The sequence below is a fragment of the Cherax quadricarinatus genome, chromosome 7 (assembly GCF_038502225.1).
Source record: "Cherax quadricarinatus isolate ZL_2023a chromosome 7, ASM3850222v1, whole genome shotgun sequence".
NCBI lineage: Eukaryota > Metazoa > Arthropoda > Malacostraca > Decapoda > Parastacidae > Cherax > Cherax quadricarinatus.
In genome coordinates this window covers 9,489,927-9,514,926 of record NC_091298.1, presented here as the reverse complement: position 1 = coordinate 9,514,926, position 25,000 = coordinate 9,489,927, and the positions used below count along the sequence as shown (strand labels likewise).

At 42.3% G+C, this 25,000-nt stretch overlaps 1 protein-coding gene across 6 annotated transcripts in view; it reads left to right on the top strand.

The window, feature by feature from the left end:
• Positions 1–25,000, top strand: part of LOC128687003 (open rectifier potassium channel protein 1-like) — a 194,496-nt gene that overhangs the window by 133,183 nt on the left and 36,313 nt on the right. For 2 of the 6 annotated variants that reach the window (XM_070082285.1, XM_070082283.1), the window contains exons 1-2: positions 5,950–6,410; positions 12,161–12,280. In XM_070082285.1, coding sequence (XP_069938386.1) covers positions 6,269–6,410; positions 12,161–12,280 — 262 coding nt within the window. In that variant the 5' untranslated portion in view covers positions 5,950–6,268. Of the gene's footprint in view, positions 1–5,949; positions 6,411–12,160; positions 12,281–25,000 lie in introns of those variants that run through there. The other 4 variants (XR_011391668.1, XM_070082286.1, XM_070082282.1 and 1 more) reach the window with 3 other exon arrangements.

Genomic DNA, 25,000 nt, shown 5'->3' with positions numbered 1-25,000 from the left:
ATTTTGCAGAAATTTCAATTAATAAGAAAAACAAGACTGTAAAGACACCTGTAAATTTGTACATTTTAATTACGCCAGCAACTACCACAACGAGTCTGTCTTGGTAGACACCGAAAGTGTAAAAAAGAGTACGAGAGTGTGTGTTAATGTAAAAGTCAATAATTTTGTACCAAAAGAACCTTTTGTAAATCGTCTATGTGGAGTGAGAACAATATTGGAACCCAGATTTACCTCCTAATGGAGGCCACATGACTCTGACCTACAGTGGTTTCGTTGCATTAATGCAAACTTTCATTGTCGCTAGGCAGACTGTTGCTCAGCCGTCAGCTAAGCCTTGATACACGAGAGACGGGATGCCCACCAGCCAGCATCACGCCTCACCACCAGCACAGGTGCCTGCATGCGAAATAACCGGTTTGTCTGCTTCTTTGGGACTGCTCTGCCCCCGTGCATCCTTCTATTTATCTTCCACTTCTTACCCCTTCTCTACCTTCTCCTCCACCTGGGTCCTCTCACATCTGTTTGGTAGCTAGTCTATTATGGTTAAGAGGTAATATGTTGAGGGGTACTCTTAGCCCAGCCTTGAATACATCCCATACACAGTAATACTGGGATAGAAAAGAGTTTAGTACGGTTAATGAGGTATTACATGATATACTAAGGGACTTATTAAATGAAAATTGACAACGTTAAAAAAAGTTATTGCAATTGAGTAATTGAGCAATTGAGCTGGAACGGTAGTAAATGACCAATAAAATTCCTTTATGTAATGACGGTTATTTATGCATCAGCATTAGTGAAGTGACACAAGAGATGGCAACACAGTCAATATTAAACCTAGAATTTTCCAGAAAATAAAAAGAAAGATATTTTACTATAAACTATCTAGACACTTGTAATGAGGAATTGTGTTTACTTCCCTCTTAAAATTACTTAGGAGATGAGAAAGCCACAAACAAGAACGACTTAGGTGTAAGATATAACAATATAATACATTAAGGCCATATTATAGATTAACTTAGTGGAATATAATGTTTCAAGAGAGTGAAGTAAGTTGATAATACAAAAAATTCTGCAATATGTATAGGAATGGAACCAAACAGTTTATTCATATAAAAAAGTTACAAGTCACATAAATAGAGGTAGTTTAATGGAAGGTGCGGAGGAGCCATGAAAAACGATAAGAAAACTTGGAAGCAATATATAAAATACGACTACGCATTCACCAGAAATTCAAAGAAGCCAGACATATATAATGGTAAGAAGGGAAAAAGAAACTTCAAAAAAAAAAAATATAGTGAACAAGCACAAGGCGGTATAAAATCTTTAATTCAAGTCTGTAAAGTAACCTAAACGTTAAGCACAACACACAGACAATTCAGGATGACAACAGAATGAGGGGACTCGAGGAGGACACGTTAAAGGTATTACGCAGAACCTCTCGGGGTGTAACAATGAAAAATTATATTTTAAATGTAGCGAATTTGAATCCCGAACATTTATTGAGACGAAGACTACCTAAATAACTCAAGAGAAAATGTGGAAGTTATGAATGAATGTTGACAGTAAAGAAAAGCAGTAGAACCAGGCGAGAGTGCACTGGTTATGAAAAATGTGCAGAAGAATTTAAGAAATCCTTCTCTAGAATATTTATGATTTCCCAGCAAGAAAGTAAACTTGGGGACAAAATCGTGGTACACGTTGTCAGTATCAAAAAAAGGTGACAGAAAAGAGCCTTTAAACTATAGATATGTTTCGCCGAAAAGTGTTGATGTAAAAATGCTGGATAGAGCTTTTACAAAATGTAAATAAAGCATTTCTAAGAAAACAAAAACGGTTCTGTGTCTGCAAATTCTTGTATATTAACTGTATTATGATAGTCACAAAAATTGCTCTAGGAAGAAATGGATGAGGCATATTGTATTTATCTAGATTTATTGTATTTATTGTATTTATCTAGATTTTTAGAAAGTGACTGCTAGAGTTGCCAATTGAAGACTGATCTGGAAGACGGAGAGATTTAGGCATTATTATTAAGAAAAGATCATCACCAAAAGATCGTAAACACGAAATTGTAATCAACAAACATGCGACACAAAAATTATGGCACAGGTTTGAAATATATGGATACAGAAATGCTAAAAAAAAATGACAATGTACGTTAGGCCTAAGTTTTATATGTATCAGTATGTTGCCCCATACTTAAAACAAAGTGAAAAAGATGGACAGATTTCAAAGATATAAAAATGGTTTTCAGAACCAGAAAATACGAGCTACATTGACTGAAAACACAAGAAGCCCTCACAATGGCCGTGTTAGGAAAACAGGAGACATGATAATCACTTATAAGGACGTAAAACGAGAACTAATTTAATACCTTTAACAAGGAGAGCGGGAAGCCACAGATGTAAATTGAGGAAAACGTAGTGTCGAAGGGATACTAGATTTATTTTTCCTTGGTAATCAGAGTGGTGGAACACTGGAATGAATGCTTCAAGTATTAGAAATAAAAAAAAATATAATGAATTAATTGTTGATGATGAAAGACCACAGGGTAGACTATGCTCCAGTATTTACAAACAAGGATTGTTATATGTTGTTTTTATTGTTGTGAGAACGTTGTTGTAATTGTTTCTGTCGTTATTTGTTGTTGGTTTTGGTGTTCTTGGTGTTAGTACAGTACTGACGTGATATTATTAAGGTCGGGGTGGTTCATGAGGGAACCCAGGCAGCTGAAGCTGCCTTAGATAAGCTCACCTGGTCTAAGGCAGATTACGTACTACGTACGTGCCTAAATTGACCTTCAACAAAGTTTATTTTTCTGATATTGCGATTTTATTGGGTTCTGGCGTTACTAGTGTAAACACATACACACACACACACACACACACACACACACACACACACACACACAGGTGGGAAACAGCAACACGGGGTCACAGCTGGAAGTTGAAGACTCAGATGAATCACAGGGATGTTAGGAAGTATTTCTTCAGTCACAGAGTTGTCAGGAAGTGGAACAGTCTGGGAAGTGATGTAGTGGAAGCAGAATCCATACATAGCTTTAAGAAGAGGTATGCTAAAGCTCATGGAGCAGGAAGAGTGACCTAGTAGCGGCCAGTGAAGAGGCAGGGCCAGGAGCTGTAACTCGACCCCTGCAACCATACCTAGGTGAGTACACACACACACACACAATGGACGCTATGAGCGCTTTACTAACAGACCGTTGAAGACGTTGTTAAAAATGGTTGTTTTAGGAAGAAACCCAAGAAATGAGAAGAGAAATTGGAGGTACCCGGTCGGGAAGATAAACATGAAGCGTCCCTGCAATCATGAATTGGTTGCAAAAAACTCGATTTGCAAGTTCTAAGGTTGATGTGGATCTCTCTCTACCTCGCTGTCTTAAGTAGTAGTATTTTCTGGTAGGACAACGTCGGTCATTAAAATTATGATCTGATTTTGTATTTAAGAATGCCCAGACATGTTATTAAAAATCCTTTGAGTGTTCTTTATTTACTGAGATCCGGTACCTAAATATTCTTGAGTGGCTGTGTTGACAAAGACCGTCTCTGAGTGGCTGTGTTAACAAAGACCTCTGAATGACTGTGTTGACAAAGACCTTCTCTGAGTGGCTGTGTTGACAAAGACCTCTGAATGACTGTGTTGACAAAGACCTTCTCTGAGTGGCTGTGTTGACAAAGACCTCTGAATAACTGTGTTAACAAAGACCTTCTCTGAGTGGCTGTGTTGACAAAGACCTCTGAATAACTGTGTTAACAAAGACCTTCTCTGAGTGGCTGTGTTGACAAAGACCTCTGAATAACTGTGTTAACAAAGACCATCTCTGAGTGGCTGTGTTGACAAAGACCTCTGAATAACTGAGTTAACAAAGACCTTCTCTGAGTGGCTGTGTTGACAAAGACCTCTGAATAATTGTGTTGACAAAGACCCTCTCTGAGTGGCTGTCTTGACAAAGACCTCTGAATGATTGTGTTGACAAAGACATTCTCTGAGTGGCTGTGTTGACAAAGACCCTCTCTGAGTGGCTGTGTTGGCAAAGACCTCTGAATGACTGTGTTGACAAAGACCCTCTCTGAGTGGCTGTGTTGGCAAAGACCTCTGAATGGCTGTGTTGACAAAGACCGTCTCTGAATGGCTGTGTTGACAAAGATCTTCTCCGAGTGACTGTGATGTCACTTAAGAAATGCTCTCTGAGTGACTGTATTGAGAAATAAAAACACTGGTAAGACACTGATTGCAGAGGAAAGCCTTTAAGTGCAACGTTTCACCACTCACTGGCCTTATCAAATACTGTGCATAAAACACAACAGAAAATCACAATTTATGCGGAATAACTACTCTCTCTCTCTCTCTCTCTCTCTCTCTCTCTTAATGGAGTTCTAGATACTATACAGTGTATGTCACTCCTAACGTAGACAGGCAAAAATGTTCCGCTGAATGTTGATACTAAGAAGACAAGAAAAAAATCCTGACGCCTCTGATGTGTTTATATTCCATATGTATCTTTGAGAGGCCAGGGGGGCACCTTGATGCCTGTGAAGGACTCTCCAAGCAGAGAGTTGAAACAATTTCCCCTTTCCATGGATCGACGCTGATTGTCTCCCATTTCCCTGAAGCTGTATGACCCCTACTGATGTAGTGCTCCCCGTAAATGTAAAAATAATAATAAGAAAAAAAAGGAAATAAAATTGTTGGATGAAAATAAAAGTTATTTTGGGAAGCTGAATAATGTATTTAAATCTATAGCAAAAATGTCTTAAAACTTATCGTAAAAATATCCTAAAGGAAGGAAACACAGCAAGAGAACTTTAACCATAGATTAATTATTGTGAGCAAACTTTCCCGAGTGACTGAGGAGAACCCAAAAAAATTAAGATGTTCAACACATGAATATCTTCCATATGAACCAATTACTCGACACCTGAAAGAGACATGACTCATACTCGGTAAATTCTTCCAGTGGTCCCCAGAGTTTTGTAATTGGTTATTTAATTGACCTTAGAGCGCATCGACGACTCTGAAAGTCGCCAACACTGCTTGTCAAGACTACTTTAGTCCCAACTATGGGCCTATTGGAATTAAACTCTAAGTGATCATATATTGAGATATGTACCACCCTTTCCTCCACGTGTACCTGCACTGTTGCTCTCAGTGCACGCACGTCAAGAGATATAATCAGAATTTATTTCTTGCATCAAGAGCCCTAGACCAGCATCAAGGACGCTCCCTTCTTTGAACAGAAAACTACTTCAGAACATATAACAACAGTAACATAGATTAGTTACCAGTCCCTATACTAATAATACTTACAAATCCCTAGCCCCTGGTACACCGGATCAGGTAAGTCAGCTTGACGGAGATTAAGGTTTTCATGGTCTTGATTCGGATTACTTTTGTAGTTGTTTTTACAGATTGCTCTTTTAAAAGTTCTTCAGTGTTTAGACTAAGTTTGTTATTGTAAGTGTAGTTGTTAGCGCAGTCAGAGGTGATAATGTGCAGTACTGTATATTGAGTATGTGTGGTATACTGTGTTATGAGTGTAGTGCTGTGTGCTGAGTGTGTGCAGTATGGCGTGTCGAGTGTGGTAGTGATGCTAGCTGTTTTCCTGAGCTGGAGTTCCGCTAGGCCGCCTGCTGTCGTCTGGCCAGATTACTTGCGCCTCCCTTCGTCACCTCCCGCAGAGGTGCCGCTCATCCATTTTCTTTCCCACTGTGCCGTTTGTTACTTTTGTTTCATTCAAGCATTATTCCAAGCGTGATGAAATGCATGTGCAAGGGAAAATGCTCAGGTACTATTTCGGATGACGAAAGATGAGTTCATACAGGTAAATGAGTTAAAAGCGGCATCATGAGAGGCTGCCAGATTAGCAAGACAGTATGGGGCTCCGCATATTCGCTGCATTTCCGAGACTTTGTGTATGTTAAGTGATAAGATAGTGACACCCGGTCAGTGCTTTTAATGTAGTGTGTGTGTGTGTGTATAAAGGGTGTGTGAGAGTGATGCCCGGGCACTAGGGCGCGAGGGTGCAAGCAGGGTACGCAGGAGACCAACAATATAGATGTGTGGGATTGACCTGTGTGGGTTAGTCGCTCTAGGACCACCGAACAAGCAGTATGCGCATGTTCTCTGCTCTTCGACGGTCTTAATCGAATCAGAACCGCAATAGAGACTGCTTGAACGGCCAAGCATCCGCAGTTTCAAGGAACACCGTACACACTTTCAAAGTCTGAAGGAAAAGCTTTGGAATATGGAATCTCATCAGTCACTTGTGTTGTGTGCGGTGTACACGATGTTCCTCATGTTAGGAGCAGTCCTATTCATGTTCCTGGAACATGAGGAAGTTAACAGTATAGAAGTGAGCGAGCCACCAGAGTGGGCCCGCCTTAAAGGTAAGATTTTGCACTCAGTATTCAAGACTTTCTCTTAGTTACCCACCCCAATTTCTCCGAGAAAACTTATAGGTGAAAGCATTTTTACGAATATTTTTGTCTCGCTGTGACCAGAATTTGAACCCCCCAGTCTACAAAGAAAATATTTCTTGGTAACCTTAATACCTAGCGTTTCCAGGTTACAAATAAGGCTGTAAGTAGCAAGATCATCACTGCTAAGTTATGCAGGAGTCATGGCCTTGTGGGGGCTACCTTCCCGTCCTTGAAGAATCTCTAGCATGACTTCCCTTAAGAGAGGTTCCTTGATGCTGGTGAGGGACTCTTGATCTAGGGAATTGTATCTTTGCTCCAGTTCCCTGAACTGAACCTGAATGCCTTCCATCCCCACCCCCATCATAGGCGTTGTATGATCACTACGGGTTTAGCGCTTCCCATGATAATAATCTAGCACGGCTGTGTATGTTATTAACTGGGATTCGAATCCTATAGTCTCCGCGAGGTATCACATGTGTGTATATATTAGAGTTCTTTTAAAGTTTCGATCATTGCTCATCTGTATCTGTAAAGAATTACAAAAATGTATAAAAATATCAAGAAACTGGTTTGTTGGCGATTCAAGTCGTAAAATTAAGTTGCAACGCCTGGTTCTGTTAGCCTGACACGAGGCTTTCTTTTGTACTCAACAATTCTTTATTACATGCAAACTATATTTCGTATACTACGGAAGAGAAATAAAGTTGTCCTGTAGTGTATACGTGAGTACACTGCGCCAGTCTGTGTAAACTGAACTAGAGAAACCTTCACGGAGGACATACAATTATTTCTGGGTTAATAATCTCGCTGCTGCTACGCTGTCGTTAAGATCTGATTTTTAATGCTTTGATGACTCTCTGAAAGTCAGTATCGCTGTGGTATATGATGATTTTATTCTCGTATATTATGTGCTAGGGATTTTAAAGGTATTGATGAGGCGCAGAATGGGATGTGTATCAAAGTAGGTTGACACGGAGGTTCACATGGAGGTTCACATAAAGGTTCACCTGGAGGTTCACATAAAGGTTCACCTGGAGGTTCACCTGAAGGTTCACCTGAAGGTTCACCTGGAGGTTCACATAAAGGTTCACCTGGAGGTTCACTTGGAGGTTCACCTGGAGGTTTACATAAAGGTTCACCTGGAGGTTCACCTGAAGGTTCACCTGGAGGTTCACCTGAAGGTTCACCTGAAGGTTCACCTGGAGGTTCACCTGAAGGTTCACCTGGAAGTTCGCATAAAGGTTCACCTGGAGGTTCACCTGAAGGTTCACCTGAAGGTTCACCTGGAAGTTCGCATAAAGGTTCACCTGGAGGTTCACATGAAGGTTCACCTGGAGGTTCATCTGAAGGTTCACCTGTAGGTTCACTTGAAGGTTCACATGGAGGTTCACCTGGAGGTACGATCCTAGGCATGAGACGTTGTCTCGGTTTTTTTTTTTTTGTGATAAAAATCGCCACTCCCCCCTCCCCTCGTTTTCCCTTCCCAGTTCTTGCCCCCTCATTAACTTCCCCTCCTTATCAAGCAGCCCCCTTCCTCTTCTTATCTAGCTCCCCCCTCGTTATTGCCTCTACCCCCACCCATTTAAATTTCCCATTTTCCTTTCATCCCCCCCCCACAACTTTCTTTCCCTTTCCATTCAAGGCCCCCCCCTACTATTCCAACTTCCTCCCAGCTTAATCCCCAACACATTACCCCCTCCCCCTCTCCCCTCTCCCCCTCCCCTAGCTGTACCTCTGGCTTGCGTTGGTGATCTCATTCTTAAGATGATACACCAGATTTCCTTTCTACACATTTTTATAGATCTGACTCTCCTCTCCTAACACCCACACACACACAAAACAGCTGTGTGTGTGTAGCCACGAAAACTTGTGGTGTTTGCAGTGTTTTGCTTTCTATTCTTTTTTTGTTGTTGTTCATTATAATATTCTTAAAAGTTCTGACTGGTTGCAGTTCTTACTAAAGTTCTAATTGGCTGAAGTTCTTGCTACTTCCTCTTTTACATCATTCCATTGGTCAGTCATTCTGTTGCGAAGAAAATATACATAGTATCCCTCTGCTTCACTTTTCCTCGGTTTACAACTATGGCTTCTTGTTATCCCTGTTACTGGTGCTAAGAACTCTCCTGCAGCTCTTACATGTCCCTTCATAACCTTGTATGAAGTTATCATGCCTCCTCTAAGCAGCCAGCGTGGCCGTATTCACAGTTTTCAACTGTTCATCGTGAATCTTATTTGTTAACTTGGGTAGCTATTGTTAACTGGTAGCCATTGTTAGCTGGGGTAGCCATTGTTAACTAGGGTAGCCATTGTTAACTGGGGTAGCCATTGTTAACTGGGGTAGCCATTGTTAACTGGGGTAGCCATTGTTAACTGGGGTAGCCATTGTTAACTGGGGTAGCCATTGTTAACTGAGGTAGCCATTGTTAACTGAGGTAACTCTTCTTGGCAACTTTCATAGCTAATCCATTATTTTATAGTTTCTTCTTCGAGGTGTGAGCACCACACATGCTACATATTCCAATTCTGGCCTAATTTTCGGGGGTAGGCAGTTTAAATTATTTCTTCCTCCGTACATTTTGCATAATAAAGAAATTCGGTTGTGAGATTTGTGTTTCTGTCTCGTAAATAATGAACGGAGGATAGAGCCTCCAGCACTCCTTGCTGCATGACCCACTAGGCTATATCATTTAACATTAATACAACAATAATAATAATAAGTATTATTATTATTATTATTATTATTATTATTATTATGACCTAGGAATTACTTATATAATGACCAGTAAACATACTCCACCAAGAATATGCTATAGTGCTGCCACGTAATGTTAACTTCCTTGATGTTCAAACTTAATGGCGTATTTAAATATCTAGATATCCTAAAAGAAAAACTATTTGATTAAGAATTCCCCCCAAAATGCTGATGGTTGCATTTTTTAAGATTTTTTTGTGCCGAATGCAATAAATTTTATTTTCGGAAAACTGGGGAAAAAAGTTATGCAGTAAAGATAGTATCAACATAAACGTGAAATTGAGACCTGGCAAGAGTTTAATGCTCTGTTTATTGATGTGAGAGATGTGAGTCACCTCAGTGGTTGGTTAAAACTGAGCAAGTTGTAACGTGCAACTCAATACCTGAAAGAAACATGATAGAATTAAACTATTTAAAAAAATTTTTTTTTTCTACTTTACGAACATACATAAGGCTTAGGAGTTGGCTACATATATATATATATATATATATATATATATATATATATATATATATATATATATAATGTCGTGCCGAATATGTAAATCTGGTCAATTAGCAAGAAATCATTTAAAATCAAGTCCTTTCTAAAAATTTCTCTTATACGTTATAAGATATATTTTTTCATTAATGTTAATGTAAAAAATTTTAATTTTGCACCAAAAGAATCTTAGAAAACTTACCTAACCTTATTATAAAAAGAACAATTTATTTTAGCCTAACCCAACTAAATATATTTCAGATTTGTTTACAATAATTTAATACTAAACAAACACAGTGAAATATATTTTTTTCGTTGGGTTCAGAATGATTTTGGCGAAATTATTGCATACACAAATTTTCGCTTGTCCTATATGGCAAGATGAGCGTTGCTATTTAAGCCAAGATCGCAAGTTCTGCCTATTCGGCACGACATATATCTATATATATATATATATATATATATATATATATATATATATATATATATATATATATATATATATATATATATATAAGCTGTGTTGATCTCATTCTTAAGATGATACGCCAGATTTCCTTTCTACACTTTTATAGATCTGACTATCCTCTACTAACACACACACACACACACACACACACACACACACACAAAAAAAAAAACAGCTGCGTGTGTGTGTATCCACGAAAACTTGTGGTGCTTGCGGTGTTTTGCCTTATATTCATTTTTTTTTGGGGGGGGGGGGTTAGTATTATATTCTTAAAAGATCTGACTGGTTGCAGTTCTTACTAAAGTTCTAATTGGCTGAAGTTCTTGCTACTTCCTCTTTTGCATCATTCCATTGGTCAGTCATTCTGTTGCGAAGAAAATATACATAGTATCCCTCTGCTTCACTTTTCCTCGGTTTACAACTGTGGCTTCTTGTTATCCCTGTTACTGGTGCTAAGAACTCTCCTGCAGCTCTTACAACATCCCAAAACTTACCTACTTTCTGAGATGCTCCCCAGCCTTCAGCAGTCCAAAACTCAAGGAATATGACTCTCTCCTAAAGACCATGCTAGAGAGTGTACTGAATCTTTCCCTTGAAGATGGACAGTGGTTGCAAGCCTCAATTCCGGTCAGGCTTGGGGGGCTAGGAGTACGCAGATCCTCCCAGATTGCTCTACCAGCTTTCCTATCCTCTTCCATAGCATCAAACGAGTTGATAAGACAAATTCTTCCTGATAACCTCAGTGACTCAGCAGGAATAGAGGCCCCTAGGTACACCAGTGCCATCACTGAATGGGAGACTCTTGCTGCTCCAGCACCAAACCCTAGTACAGCACTGGCTCACAAACAGTCAAGCTGGGATGGCCCGATCGCTGAAAAGGTGCTTGCCAACATGCTCAGGGCTGCAACATCAGATAGGAATACTGCCGGTCTCCAGGATGTGAGCGCACCTTACTCCGGGGACTTCCTCCAAGCAGTTCTCATATTGGCAATGGGAACGCGACTCTACCCTAAGACCCTCCGTATTGCAGTGGCTCTGCGCCTTGCTGCCCCAGATCACACAGAATATATGTGTATTTGCGGTGAAGCACATGCAGACCAATACGGTCTACATGGGCTTAACTGTTCCAAAACCAAGGGCTGGCATGCAAGACACAATGAGGTCAACGACATCATAAAGAGAACCCTTGCTACAGCTGGATGCCCAGCCTAGAGGGAGTCCCGATCACTAGCAGCCAACAATACCCACAACCCAGCAAACCGCCCTGACGGGATCACCATCTATCCTTGGAAGAATGGCAAGCTCTTAGCATGGGACTATACCTGTGTGTCCACACTGGCTGACACCTACATCCATCACAGTGTTGAGCGACAGGGAGGAGCTGCTGACCACAGGGAGGAGTACAAGATCAGCAAGTACAGGGACATAAGCCAACAGTATCTATTTGTCCCAGTGGGATCGGAGACCTTGGGATTATGGGGAAAAAATGCCACACGTTTCCTCAAAGAATTGGGTTCCAAACTCATCGACACCACCAGGGACCCAAGGGCAGCCACTTTCATTTTCCAGCGCCTCAGTGTAGCCATACAGAGGGAAAATGCTTGCTGCGTACTTGGCTCGCGTCCGGCTTCGGAGGAGCTGGAGGAAATTCATGATCTTTAATACATTGTACCATTGTACTCATGTTTGTATTTTTCTGCACATGTATTCTGTTTATCAATAAATGTTCACATAGAATATAAAATATATAGCGAGTGGTAGGAGAAGAAAATATTCAAACAGCTCCGGGGAGAACCTTGAGTTTTCCCCTGAGGTACGTTTATTGTCTTCTCTGAGGATGAGGGTCCCCAGTCCAGCTATAGAGGTGGTACCTCCCTATGTATATATATATATATATATATATATATATATATATATATATATATATATATATATATATATATATATATATATATATATATATATATATATAATTTTAAATCTGAGTGACTTAAGAATGTGTAACTCTGGCACAGAGCTGGTGCAGCAAGTGGAACCCCCAGTGGACGAGATGGAGTTACTGAGTCTGGTGTTGTGGCTGCCCAAGGCTTGTCCGGCCGTTTCCAACACCACCATCCATGCTCTAGTTAAACCAGGTGAGTAACACCGTACTGACCCTCTCCACGTGGCACCAGGTGCTCATACTTGCTAACCATCATAGATTTGACTCTCTCTCTCTCTCTCTCTCTCTCTCTCTCTCTCTCTCTCTCTCTCTCTCTTTATTTGTCTCTATGAGGTCATTCCATGCATCATCACCTGTTACTTTCTGTACATATAACTGTTTATTTCTTACCAGTATGCTAATGAGTCTTCATTTTAATAACTCTGTCTCTTTTTTTACTTTCAAGTTGACAATAATGTCCATGAAAATTGTTTTTATTCTTCTGAACTAATTTTAGGGATGGAATACACAATAATGCTTTTCTGAAAATTGTCTGAAAGTTCAGAGGGGTCAACGCCCCCCGCGGCGTGTTTCCAGATCAGTTTTAATGTTATAGTTTCAAATTGGTTTAAAAAGGGAAGGGGGAATAAACAGCTGTTTACCATTATATAGTATTATGTTCTAGGGGGAAGCGCTAAGCCTGTAGGGGTTCACACAGTATCTGCAAGGAAGGTGAGAGTAGCTCCTGTGCCTTGAATGAAAAGCCCTTGAGGAGCATCAAGGCACCTTGCTCCTTGAAGGGATCACCATTACTTAGGTGGGATGTTAAGCCGCCTCCAACAGCCTAGCTGATCAAGATCAGGGCTGCGATTTGTGAACGGGGGATCGAGCCTCCAAAGTTCTTTGCACTGAGTGACCCACACGGGCTTAGTGCTTCGCGAAATGCACGAGAAACGATAGCAGCGACAACAATAAGAATTATAGTCTATAATCCTGGTCTCACAACTCTAACAGAAACCTCAGCAAAAATCGCAATGTTATTTATAGACAGACTCGGGCATGTTTCTCATGCCTCTTCAAGCATGGAATCTTACATCAATGACGCAAGGTCCTCGGAGACAAATGGTTCACATAAGTGAATAATCGAGCACTTACACACTGATTTGCGGGTCACATAAGTGAATAATCGAGCACTTACAAACACTGATTTGCCAATTTAGTGAATCGTATATGTCATTTATTTATTTATTTGGTGTGAAGGCCATCAATTGGCCGTTCATTAAGAGTCATTAAGGCTGCTCTGGTTCACTTGTGCACATATATAGCAGCCACTGTGACAAGTTTTATCCCAGCGTCTGTGGCGTCTTGATGTGTAATTCTTGCTGTACCTGGGATTTTCTTTGTCATAGAGACAGACAGACAGACAGAGGGAAAGAAAGAAAAAGAGAAAGAAAGTAAGTGGGACGGAGGGAGGAAGAACACATTAGCAGTGTACCATCACGGGTGATGGCAGGGCGACCATTGATGCTTTAGGAAGCTCAACATTGAACTGTAGGTGGAAAAGAAAGAAGGAGGAGAAGAAGAAGAAAGAAGAGAAAGAAGAAGAATAAATCAAAGATGAAGAAGCTCCCCTCCCAGACCTACTTACATTCCTCTACTCTTGCTCGCTTTTATTATTCACTTCATCAGGTTAGCAGAGTGACCAGAATCTCGTAAATCACCTCTGAGACCAGGACCTCAAGCAGCGTTCACGACCTGTATGCCGCCTCACCTCTTAACAAACCTCTGTTACACTTGGGATAAAACTTTTATCACTCAGTACTCCTGAAGGAAGGTTTAGTACCTTTAGCTATGTTCATTTATTAATGTTTCTAGACGTGTGTGTGTGTGTGTGTGTACCACTGTTCTATGCTCAGATGAACATTATCAGCGTTCGTTTTACTCTTATCTCGTAACACATGACGCTTCTGACAGCTGATGAGGCTGTCAACAGGGACTGACAGCTTAAGACTCCAAGAGTGTTAAGAAGGTGTAAGATAACACACACACACACACACACACACACACACACACACACACACACACACACACACACACACACATGATAACGACATACAAAATACTGAGAGAAATTGACAAGGTGGACAAAGACAGGATGTTCCAGAGATTGGACAAAGTAACAAGGGGACACAGTTGGAAGCTGAAGACACAGATGAATCACAGGGATGTTAGGAAGTATTTCTTCAGCCACAGAGTAGTCAGTAAGTGGAATAGTTTGGGAAGCGATGTAGTGGAGGCAGGATCCATACATAGCTTTAAGCAGAGGTATGATAAAGCTCACGGCTCAGGGAGAGTGACCTAGTAGCGATCAGTGAAGAGGCGGGGCCAGGAGCTCTGACTCGACCCCCGCAACCTCAACTAGGTGAGTACAACTAGGTGAGTACACACACACACACACACACACACACACACACACACACACACACACACATACACACACACACATACACGGAATAGACAAGGTGGACAAAGACGGGATATTCCAGAGAAGGGACACAGACACAAGAGGTCACAATAGGAAGTTGAAGACTCAGATGAATCAAAGGGATGTTAGGAAGTATTTCTTCAGTCATAGAGTAGTCAGGCCGTGGAATAGCCTAGAAAGTGACGCAGTGGAGGCGGGAACCATACATAGTTTTAAGGCGAGGTATGATAGAGCTCATGGGGCAGGGAGAGAGAGGACCTAGTAGCAATCAGCGAAGAGGCGGGGCCAGGAGCTGTGACTCGACCCCTGCAACCACAAATAGGTGAGTACACACACATACACATACACACACACACATGCTAACCCCGAATAAAACTATAGTAAAGAAGAGAAGAACATTTAATAGCACCAAACAGAACAAGAGACAGAAATAGCTGCTCACAGGTGTTGAACCCATGACGGTCATCACTGGTGTTGAACCCATGACGGTCATCACTGGTGTTGAACATATGACGGTCATCACTGGTGTTGAACCCATGACGGTCATCACTGGTGTTGAACCCATGACGATCATCACTGGTGTTGAAATCATGACGATCATCACTGGTGTTGAACCCATGACGGTCATCACTGGTGTTGAACCCATGACGGTCATCACTGGTGTTGAACCCATGACGGTCATCACTGGTGTTGAACCCATGACGATCATCACTGGTGTTGAACCCATGACGGTCATCACTGGTGTTGAACCCATGACGATCATCACTGGTGTTGAACCCATGACGATCATCACTGGTGTTGAACCCATGACGATCATCACAGGTGTTGAACCCATGACGATCATCACTGGTGTTGAACCCATGGCGATCATCACTGGTGTTGAACCCATGACGATCATCACTGGTGTTGAACCCATGACGATCATCACTGGTGTTGAACCCATGACGATCATCACTGGTGTTGAACCCATGACGGTCATCACTGGTGTTGAACCCATGACGGTCATCACTGGTGTTGAACCCATGACGATCATCACTGGTGTTGAACCCATGGCGATCATCATTGGTGTTGAACCCATGACGATCATCACTGGTGTTGAACCCATGGCGATCATCACTGGTGTTGAACCCATGATGATCATCACTGGTGTTGAACCCATGACGATCATCACTGGTGTTGAACCCATGACGATCATCACTGGTGTTGAACCCATGACGATCATCACTGGTGTTGAACCCATGACGATCATCACTGGTGTTGAACCCATGACGATCATCACTGGTGTTGAACCCATGACGATCATCACTGGTGTTGAACCCATGACGATCATCACAGGTGTTGAACCCATGACGATCATCACTGGTGTTGAACCCATGACGATCATCACTGGTGTTGAACCCATGATGATCACCACTGGTGTTGAACCCATGACGATTATCACTGGTATTGAACCCATGACGATCACCACTGGTGTTGAACCCATGACGATCACCACTGGTGTTGAACCCATGACGATTATCACTGGTGTTGAACCCATGACGATCATCACTGGTGTTGAACCCATGACGATCATCACTGGTGTTGAAACCATGACGGTCATCACTGGTGTTGAACCCATGACGGTCATCACTGGTGTTGAACCCATGACGATCATCACTGGTGTTGAACCCATGACGATCATCACTGGTGTTGAACCCATGACGATCATCGCTGGTGGTGAACCCATGACGATCATCACTGGTGTTGAACCCATGACGGTCATCACTGGTGTTGAACCCATGACGATCATCACTGGTGTTGAACCCATGACGATCATCACTGGTGTTGAACCCATGACGATCATCACTGGTGTTGAACCCATGACGATCATCACTGGTGTTGAACCCATGACGATCATCACTGGTGTTGAACCCATGACGATCATCACTGGTGTTGAACCCATGACGATCATCACTGGTGTTGAACCCATGACGATCATCACTGGTGTTGAACCCATGACGATCATCACAGGTGTTGAACCCATGACGATTATCACTGGTGTTGAACCCATGATGATCATCACTGGTGTTGAACCAATGACGATCATCACTGGTGTTGAACCCATGACGATCATCACTGGTGTTGAACCCATGGCGATCATCACTGGTGTTGAACCCATGACGATCATCACTGGTGTTGAACCCATGACGGTCATCACTGGTGTTGAACCCATGACGGTCATCACTGGTGTTGAACCCATGACGATCATCACTGGTGTTGAACCCATGACGATCATCACTGGTGTTGAACGCATGACGATCATCACTGGTGTTGAACCCATGACGATCATCACTGGTGTTGAACCCATGACGATCATCACTGGTGTTGAACCCATGACGATCATCACTGGTGTTGAACCCATGACGATCATCACTGGTGTTGAACCCATGACGATCATCACTGGTGTTGAACCCATGACGATCATCACTGGTGTTGAACCCATGACGATCATCACTGGTGTTGAACCCATGACGATCATCACTGGTGTTGAACCCATGACGATCACTACTGGTGTTGAACCCATGACGATCATCACTGGTGTTGAACCCATGACGATTATCACTGGTGTTGAACCCATGACGATCATCACTGGTGTTGAACCCATGACGGTCATCACTGGTGTTGAACCCATGACGGTCATCACTGGTGTTGAACCCATGACGGTCATCACTGGTGTTGAACCCATGACGATCATCACTGGTGTTGAACCCATGACGATCATCACTGGTGTTGAACCCATGACGATCATCACTGATGTTGAACCCATGACGATCATCACTGGTGTTGAACCCATGACGATCATCACTGGTGTTGAACCCATGACGATCATCACTGGTGTTGAACCCATGACGATCATCACTGGTGTTGAACCCATGATCATCACTGGTGTTGAACTCATGACGGTCATCACTGGTGTTGAACCCATGACGATCATCACTGGTGTTGAACCCATGACGATCATCACTGGTGTTGAACCCATGACGATCATCACTGGTGTTGAACCCATGACGATCATCACTGGTGTTGAACCCATGACGGTCATCACTGGTGTTGAATCCATGACGATCATCACTGGTGTTGAACGCATAACGATCATCACTGGTGTTGAACCCATGTCGATCATCACTGGTGTTGAACCCATGACGGTCATCACTGGTGTTGAACCCATGACGATCATCACTGGTGTTGAACCCATGACGATCATCACTGGTGTTGAACCCATGACGATCATCACTGGTGTTGAACCCATGACGGTCATCACTGGTGTTGAACCCATGACGATCATCACTGGTGTTGAACCCATGACGATCATCACTGGTGTTGAACCCATGACGATCATCACTGGTGTTGAACCCATGACGATCATCACTGGTGTTGAACCCATGACGATCATCACTGGTGTTGAACCCATGACGATCATCACAGGTGTTGAACCCATGACGATCATCACTGGTGTTGAACCCATGACGATCATCACTGGTGTTGAACCCATGACGATCATCACAGGTGTTGAACCCATGACGATCATCACTGGTGTTGAACCCATGACGATCATCACTGGTGTTGAACCCATGACGATCATCACTGGTGTTGAACCCATGACGATCATCACTGGTGTTGAACCCATGATCATCACTGGTGTTGAACCCATGACGGTCATCACTGGTGTTGAACCCATGACGATCATCACTGGTGTTGAACCCATGACGATCATCACTGGTGTTGAACCCATGACGATCATCACTGGTGTTGAACCCATGACGATCATCACTGGTGTTGAACCCATGACGGTCATCACTGGTGTTGAATCCATGACGATCATCACTGGTGTTGAACGCATAACGATCATCACTGGTGTTGAACCCATGTCGATCATCACTGGTGTTGAACCCATGACGGTCATCACTGGTGTTGAACCCATGACGATCATCACTGGTGTTGAACCCATGACGATCATCACTGGTGTTGAACCCATGACGATCATCACTGGTGTTGAACCCATGACGGTCATCACTGGTGTTGAACCCATGACGATCATCACTGGTGTTGAACCCATGACGATCATCACTGGTGTTGAACCCATGACGATCATCACTGGTGTTGAACCCATGACGATCATCACTGGTGTTGAACCCATGACGATCATCACTGGTGTTGAACCCATGACGATCATCACAGGTGTTGAACCCATGACGATCATCACTGGTGTTGAACCCATGACGATCATCACTGGTGTTGAACCCATGACGATCATCACAGGTGTTGAACCCATGACGATCATCACTGGTGTTGAACCCATGACGATCATCACTGGTGTTGAACCCATGACGATCATCACAGGTGTTGAACCCATGACGATCATCACTGGTGTTGAACCCATGACGATCATCATTGGTGTTGAACCCATGACGATCATCACTGGTGTTGAACGCATGACGGTCATCATTGGTGTTGAACCCATGACGATCATCGCTCGACAAAGATGATGTCGAGTAACTAAGAGTAATTTTAACATTATTTTAGGTCATAGAAGTGAGAGCGGCGAATGCTGAGTTTGAGTCCAAATTTAAACCGAGATGCTTCACAATCACACTGGACCGACAAACATGATAAAGAATTGAGCATATAAAAAATATATGTATAAAGAACTGCGTTGTCTATTTTCGTGAGAAAAATAATAGTCTCTCTTATTCGTTTTCGGTGAAAAACTGGTGTCCTCGCGTCTAAAATAATTATCTTTTGTCTACAAAGTGATATCCATTGGTCTAAATTGGTACTCCTGTCCAGAAAGAAGTTTCCATTTGTTTAAATTGAATGTCCTGTGTCTATAAAATGTTGGCCATTGCTGCTTGCCATAAATAACGTAGCTGTTATAGGGCAGCTGCTCAGTGATGACAAGTGTCAGAGAGGCAAGAAAACATAAGCTGGATTAGCAGAATCGATAAATAATAACTACAGAAATTAATATTCACGAAACTAATGTCCGCATCTTAGTGCTAGTGTTACTCTTTGTGTTATACGTGGTGCGATAAACCCGCACTAGTCACTCAGTACAAGGAGTAGCGGAAGCCAGATAATCCGACCGTTAACAGTGAGACAGCAAGATCTAGAACCCCAGTGGAAATAAGTCACTTTGACTTTTTCTTGGGTTATCCAAGGTAATTTATACATACGTATGTTACAATGTATGATAAATGTACTTATGTGTACCTGTGCCTAAGTAAACTTGCTTAGGTAAACCTTCATAACATTACCCCATTTCTCGGCTGTCTTATCGACCTACTGATGTTTCCCAACTCTAGATAACTGATTTTATCACTGGATGTTTGAAACTCATCCTGTGTGATGGAGTGTGACGGGGGTAACATAGCTAGCTTTAGTTTTCGTTATGTAACTCTCTTATAAAAAAGGCTGGCAGCACAGTGCTGATGTATCCAATTTTACTAACCATGGGTCAGATAGGTAAGATACATGTGTGACACATGTATCTTACCTACCTTTATTCTCGAAATGTTTCGCCTGCACACGAGGTTTCACTCGAATATGGGTGATTATAACACTGAAGACAGTGGATTTGAAGGAAATAAAGATATGCAAATGTTGTAGATGTATCTTAGTGTTGCAGATATATCTTACACATTAGCCTGTCAGTACTTAATACCGTTTATAATATGACATTTCAGATAATTTGATTGCTTTATTATGCACCTTAGGCCCATCTTGTGGGCGGCAGTCACCCCACTCCCACCCTGTGGGCGGCAGTCACCCCACTCCCACCCTGTGAGCGGCAGTCAAAATATTGCAGAGGTACATATTGGAAGCAGAAGCTCAGCTCCTACATTCTGTTAGCAAGCTAGGGAACAGGATGGGGTCATTATGACTTCCCGTCACCATGTAACTATGCAACTGGAACCAGCCTTGCTCTTGCTGCTAATTCACATTGTCTCTCTTGTGGCAGACACATGCTGCTGTTAGCGTACTCGTAAGGGGTAACTGCTGGACACGTTCAGTGGTGTTGACAGTGTGGTGGTGATTTGGCTATGTGGAGTGTCTGAGGACTCGTGAAGGCGGTACAGCAGCGATGCTGACTGACTTGTCGGATACAACAAGTGCATCACATAATGTGACGCGGTAGTCATTTAGTTTGGGAGTCATGTGATGCTGGTGTTTGCTCGCCGGGGAAAAGTTAAGGAAAGACATGTTGCAGAACAATTTATTGTGACAACTTTTCTCACTGTGTGCGATTCTGTCGAGTCACATATGTCAGTAAAAGAATGACTGTTTAGTTTCTTAGCATGACCGCATCATGCAGCTCCTCAAAACCGTCATTTTCTTGCACATTACAGTGTCGTAATATCTGAACGGTCTAAGCCTCTTACAAAAAAAATATCTTTTAAGTTAATCTCTTTAATTTATCGACAATAATCGTACACATACGTGTAATGTATAATTTATCGTAAATAAGCAAAGCTAATAAAGGACAACTTCTTAGCTGTTTTATTAAGTTTAATGTCAGTGGACTACAAGAGGGTTTTTAAGGCTGTTTGTCACCTGTACAGCACTTGCCAAGGATCATTTAATACCTAAAATAAGGATTAAAGTAAGCTCCCATCGTGTACACGCTGAGCTATATACAGCTCTCGGTGTATACCCTTGATAGTGGACTGACACTGCAGTCGCTTGAATACTTGGAAAGAACATTCGTATTGTAAAGCTCTTATGAGCTGTACAATCATAAGAGTCGTCAGATAGTGACAAATTTGTAAAGGCATCTACACTAACAGCAACAGATCAATAAAAAGCAGCTTCTGTGCTTTAAAGTTGCTTTCTCTCTGTCTGTCTGTCCTTGTGGTTTAGCGCTTCTTTTTATTATAATAATCTCTCTCTCTCTCTCTCTCTCTCTCTCTCTCTCTCTCACACACACACACACACACACACACACACACACACACATTTTGTCATTCTTGTCGTAGATTTTCTTAGGATAGGAAAAGATTTTTCTGGATTGGGTTCTGTGACGAAAATAGTTGCAGGAAAGGGAGCCAATAAAGATGGAAGAACGTTATGGGGAAGCGCTACAGGATGAGCGTTACGGAGAGTCTTGCATGAAGGGCGTTACGGGAGATCCGTCACAGAGAGCTTTGCGTGAAGACCGTCACACTAGCATGACTGGGAGGTCATGACAAACAAAGTAGGCACAACAAAGAGAGCATCGCACACAAAGAGGACGAGAGTAAGAGTAAAAGGAGGGAGTGTCTTGACCTGCCACACACAATGATAAAGATCTACGCGAATTACAGAGCCTGGCATTCCACTGTCTGGTTTGTTAGACAGTCTCTCTCTCTCCTGTCTCACTATCATCTCTCATTTCTTCCTGCCTACGTATTCCTGTCAGACAGACCCTGATGTCTCACTCGTATGATCCTTTATCCCTCCTACCTACATTCCTTATGCTTTCTCGAAGGTTCACGAATTAATTCGTGAATCCTCGCCGTAGCAAGGGTAGCGTCACCACCTGTCCTGAGTGCGCTCACGAATCGGCCTGTATTGCTGGGATAAAAGCATCCTGAAGTATCAGTGGTGATGATAATGGCGTCCTCTCTCTCTCTCTCTCTCTCTCTCTCTCTCTCTCTCTCTCTCTCTCTCTCATATCCCTTCAGCTTTGAGAGAACCTGTTACAAAAAAGAAAAAAGACATCGTTCTGCTTTACTGTACTTGCCTCAAACATTTTTAGATTGTCTTTAATCAAGATAAAAGTAGAAAATTCATTTCGATGTGGACCCTCCAGGTCGTCGGCTACGTGTCTCCCGTGCGCTCCCACGTAACACACCAACACGCAGGTGTGTCTCGCTACATCACTCATGCCATGAGTCGTCTCTATCGCTCCGTGAGGAAGACCCAGTCAGTGAACGCCCACAATGCCACCTCTAGTGGATAGAGGTTACTACGTATTGATCTTGTATATCTGCTCTAACTCGGCTCCAAGCCCTCTATAATAGAGCTTTGCATCTGCTTCAAGGTACCTCTGAAAGAGCTCTGCCTCTGTTCTAACCTGACTGTAATAGTGCCCTAGCTCTGCACCAAGCTACCCACCATTTCGAGTTACAATTTCAACCACTAACAACCCAACCTTCCCACAATAAGAATGAATACTTCAAATATGCTGTAGTCAATAAATGGTTACAGAGATACAAATAAGAAAAACAGGCCTTTTAATTCGACGTTTCACCTGCACCTCCTGTAGATGAAACATCGTAATAATAACAGATCTTTTGCTATTTTATCCAGGATTTCTGGAGCCTAGTTCAAGGATCTCGGGAGAGATGATAATTCCCAGGTAATGGCAACTCCATCTCTGCTGGAATCATGTCTTTGAGGCTGCCGTAGCTGCTAAACCTTGACTGGAATACTTGACGATATCCTCGTTTGCCTATTGTGGTCTTCCAGCTCAGGCTGACACATTTCTTTACTTGATGTATGAAATTCACTCTGTGTGACGGTATATGGCAGCGAAAAGAGGCTGATTCATTACCTTTGTAACTTGTCATGATTGTGACCAGATCTACCTGGAATTCATTACCTTTGTAACTAGTTCAGCTGTCATAACTTTGGGGTCCAGTCCCTGGACCCATTGTGTACCTTTGTAATCTTTTGACTACCGCCCACAGGATGGGTATGGGGTGCATAATAAAGATATTAAACTAAGCTTCCCTCTGTGTAGCTATTTTATAGGAGTAAAAGAAAGAAAAATGCCACCCCTTAAACCCACAACCCTTCGCATACTTCGTGTCGACAGAACCATCGGAAGAGTTGCGTTAACCAGCGGTTATAACGTAATGGTTGTCAGAGCAAAGAACACGTGCGCCAAGCCTCTCCCCTCTCCCCTTATGCCCCTCTCTCTCTCTCTCTCTCTCACCCCTCTTCCTCTCTCCTCACCCTTCTCTCACTCCTCGTACCTCTCCCTCATTTTTCTCCCTTACCCATAACAAGGTCCAACGAGCTTCGTTGACCCCCTGAATGCTCATTCCCGGAAGAGAGTTATGATTTCAGTGACCTTCCGAATGTGTGAGAATCATAGGCAGTGTAACCCGGTCACTGCGCAGTCTGAGAATATTCCCGTATTGCTTAACCCCAGCATCCTGTACCTCGGCGCTTGCCAAAGGAATATTGCAGATAGCGTAATGAATTTCTAATGCAGATGTATAGTGGCGTCGGAGATTTGAAACAAATCAGAAGAGACGTTCACAAGTCAACGCAGATAGACAAGGAAGTGAAAAATGGTATGGTGATACAGACAAGATGTGGAAAAAGACACTTACGTAAAGTTCAGGACATTTATTTAAGGAAACGTTTCGCCACGAGTGGGTTCTGCAGCCCTAATACAGATATAACTAAGAAACGAGTATTTATAGTGGCAGGATTCAGGTGACTCCTGCCACCTGACTCCTATAATAAAAATGTCTTTTTCCATAAACTTCTAGGATGTTAGGGCATGTCTAGCATACTAGGAAGTGTGTAGGATGTTTAAGACAGGTTTAATACCATAGGTCAGTGAACGTGATGCGAGAGTTCCAAAAGAGTGCGCTTTCTCTCAATGGTGTCCAGCTTCTAGTCTTGCGTGACACGAAGTTATGCGACCCTGAAAATTGCGGGGGCGGAAAAAACATTGGACTCAATGAACAGTTGTACCGCAAATTGTGGGAGTATAAGAAGGGTAGCACACGACACAGCTCATGCGCACTTTACTATAATAAATACTCTTGAACCATATATATATATATATATATATATATATATATATATATATATATATATATATAAGAGGACCTACCTCATCTAAAGATGTAAAAAAAATAGAACGAAAGTATGCGAGCAAATTTCGTTCATATTGTTCATGAATCAATAGACTCCAGTTATGATGGTGGAGTGTTGGGGTATTCTGTTTTGTTTTAGTGGAGAGGATAACCACTGTTGATGTTACTGGAGTGCGTGTCGCCCAGACACCCACCACATATTTGAGAAGATGGGGAGGGAAGTAGGAGGGGGAGGAGGAGGAGGGAGAGGTCTTTACGCCATCACAGCTGCACATGAATGTACACTCTGAGTGCACTTGAACGTACGTACGTGTGTGTGTGTGCGATAACTATAATATAATAACTATAATAATAAGAATTATTCAATATAACAATAAAATAAAAATTATTATTATATTACATCAATATTATACTAATAATGAAAATATAATAATTACTATTATTCGATGTAATTATAATAATTCTTCAGCGTCCGTGTAATGGGAATGAGTCAGATTTGACCCCAGAATGGATATAAATAAGCAGTATCCAGAGACAGGCAATCTGTACACTATGATCAGCCATCTTGCCTGGCTGGTTATGTACCTGCAGTAAA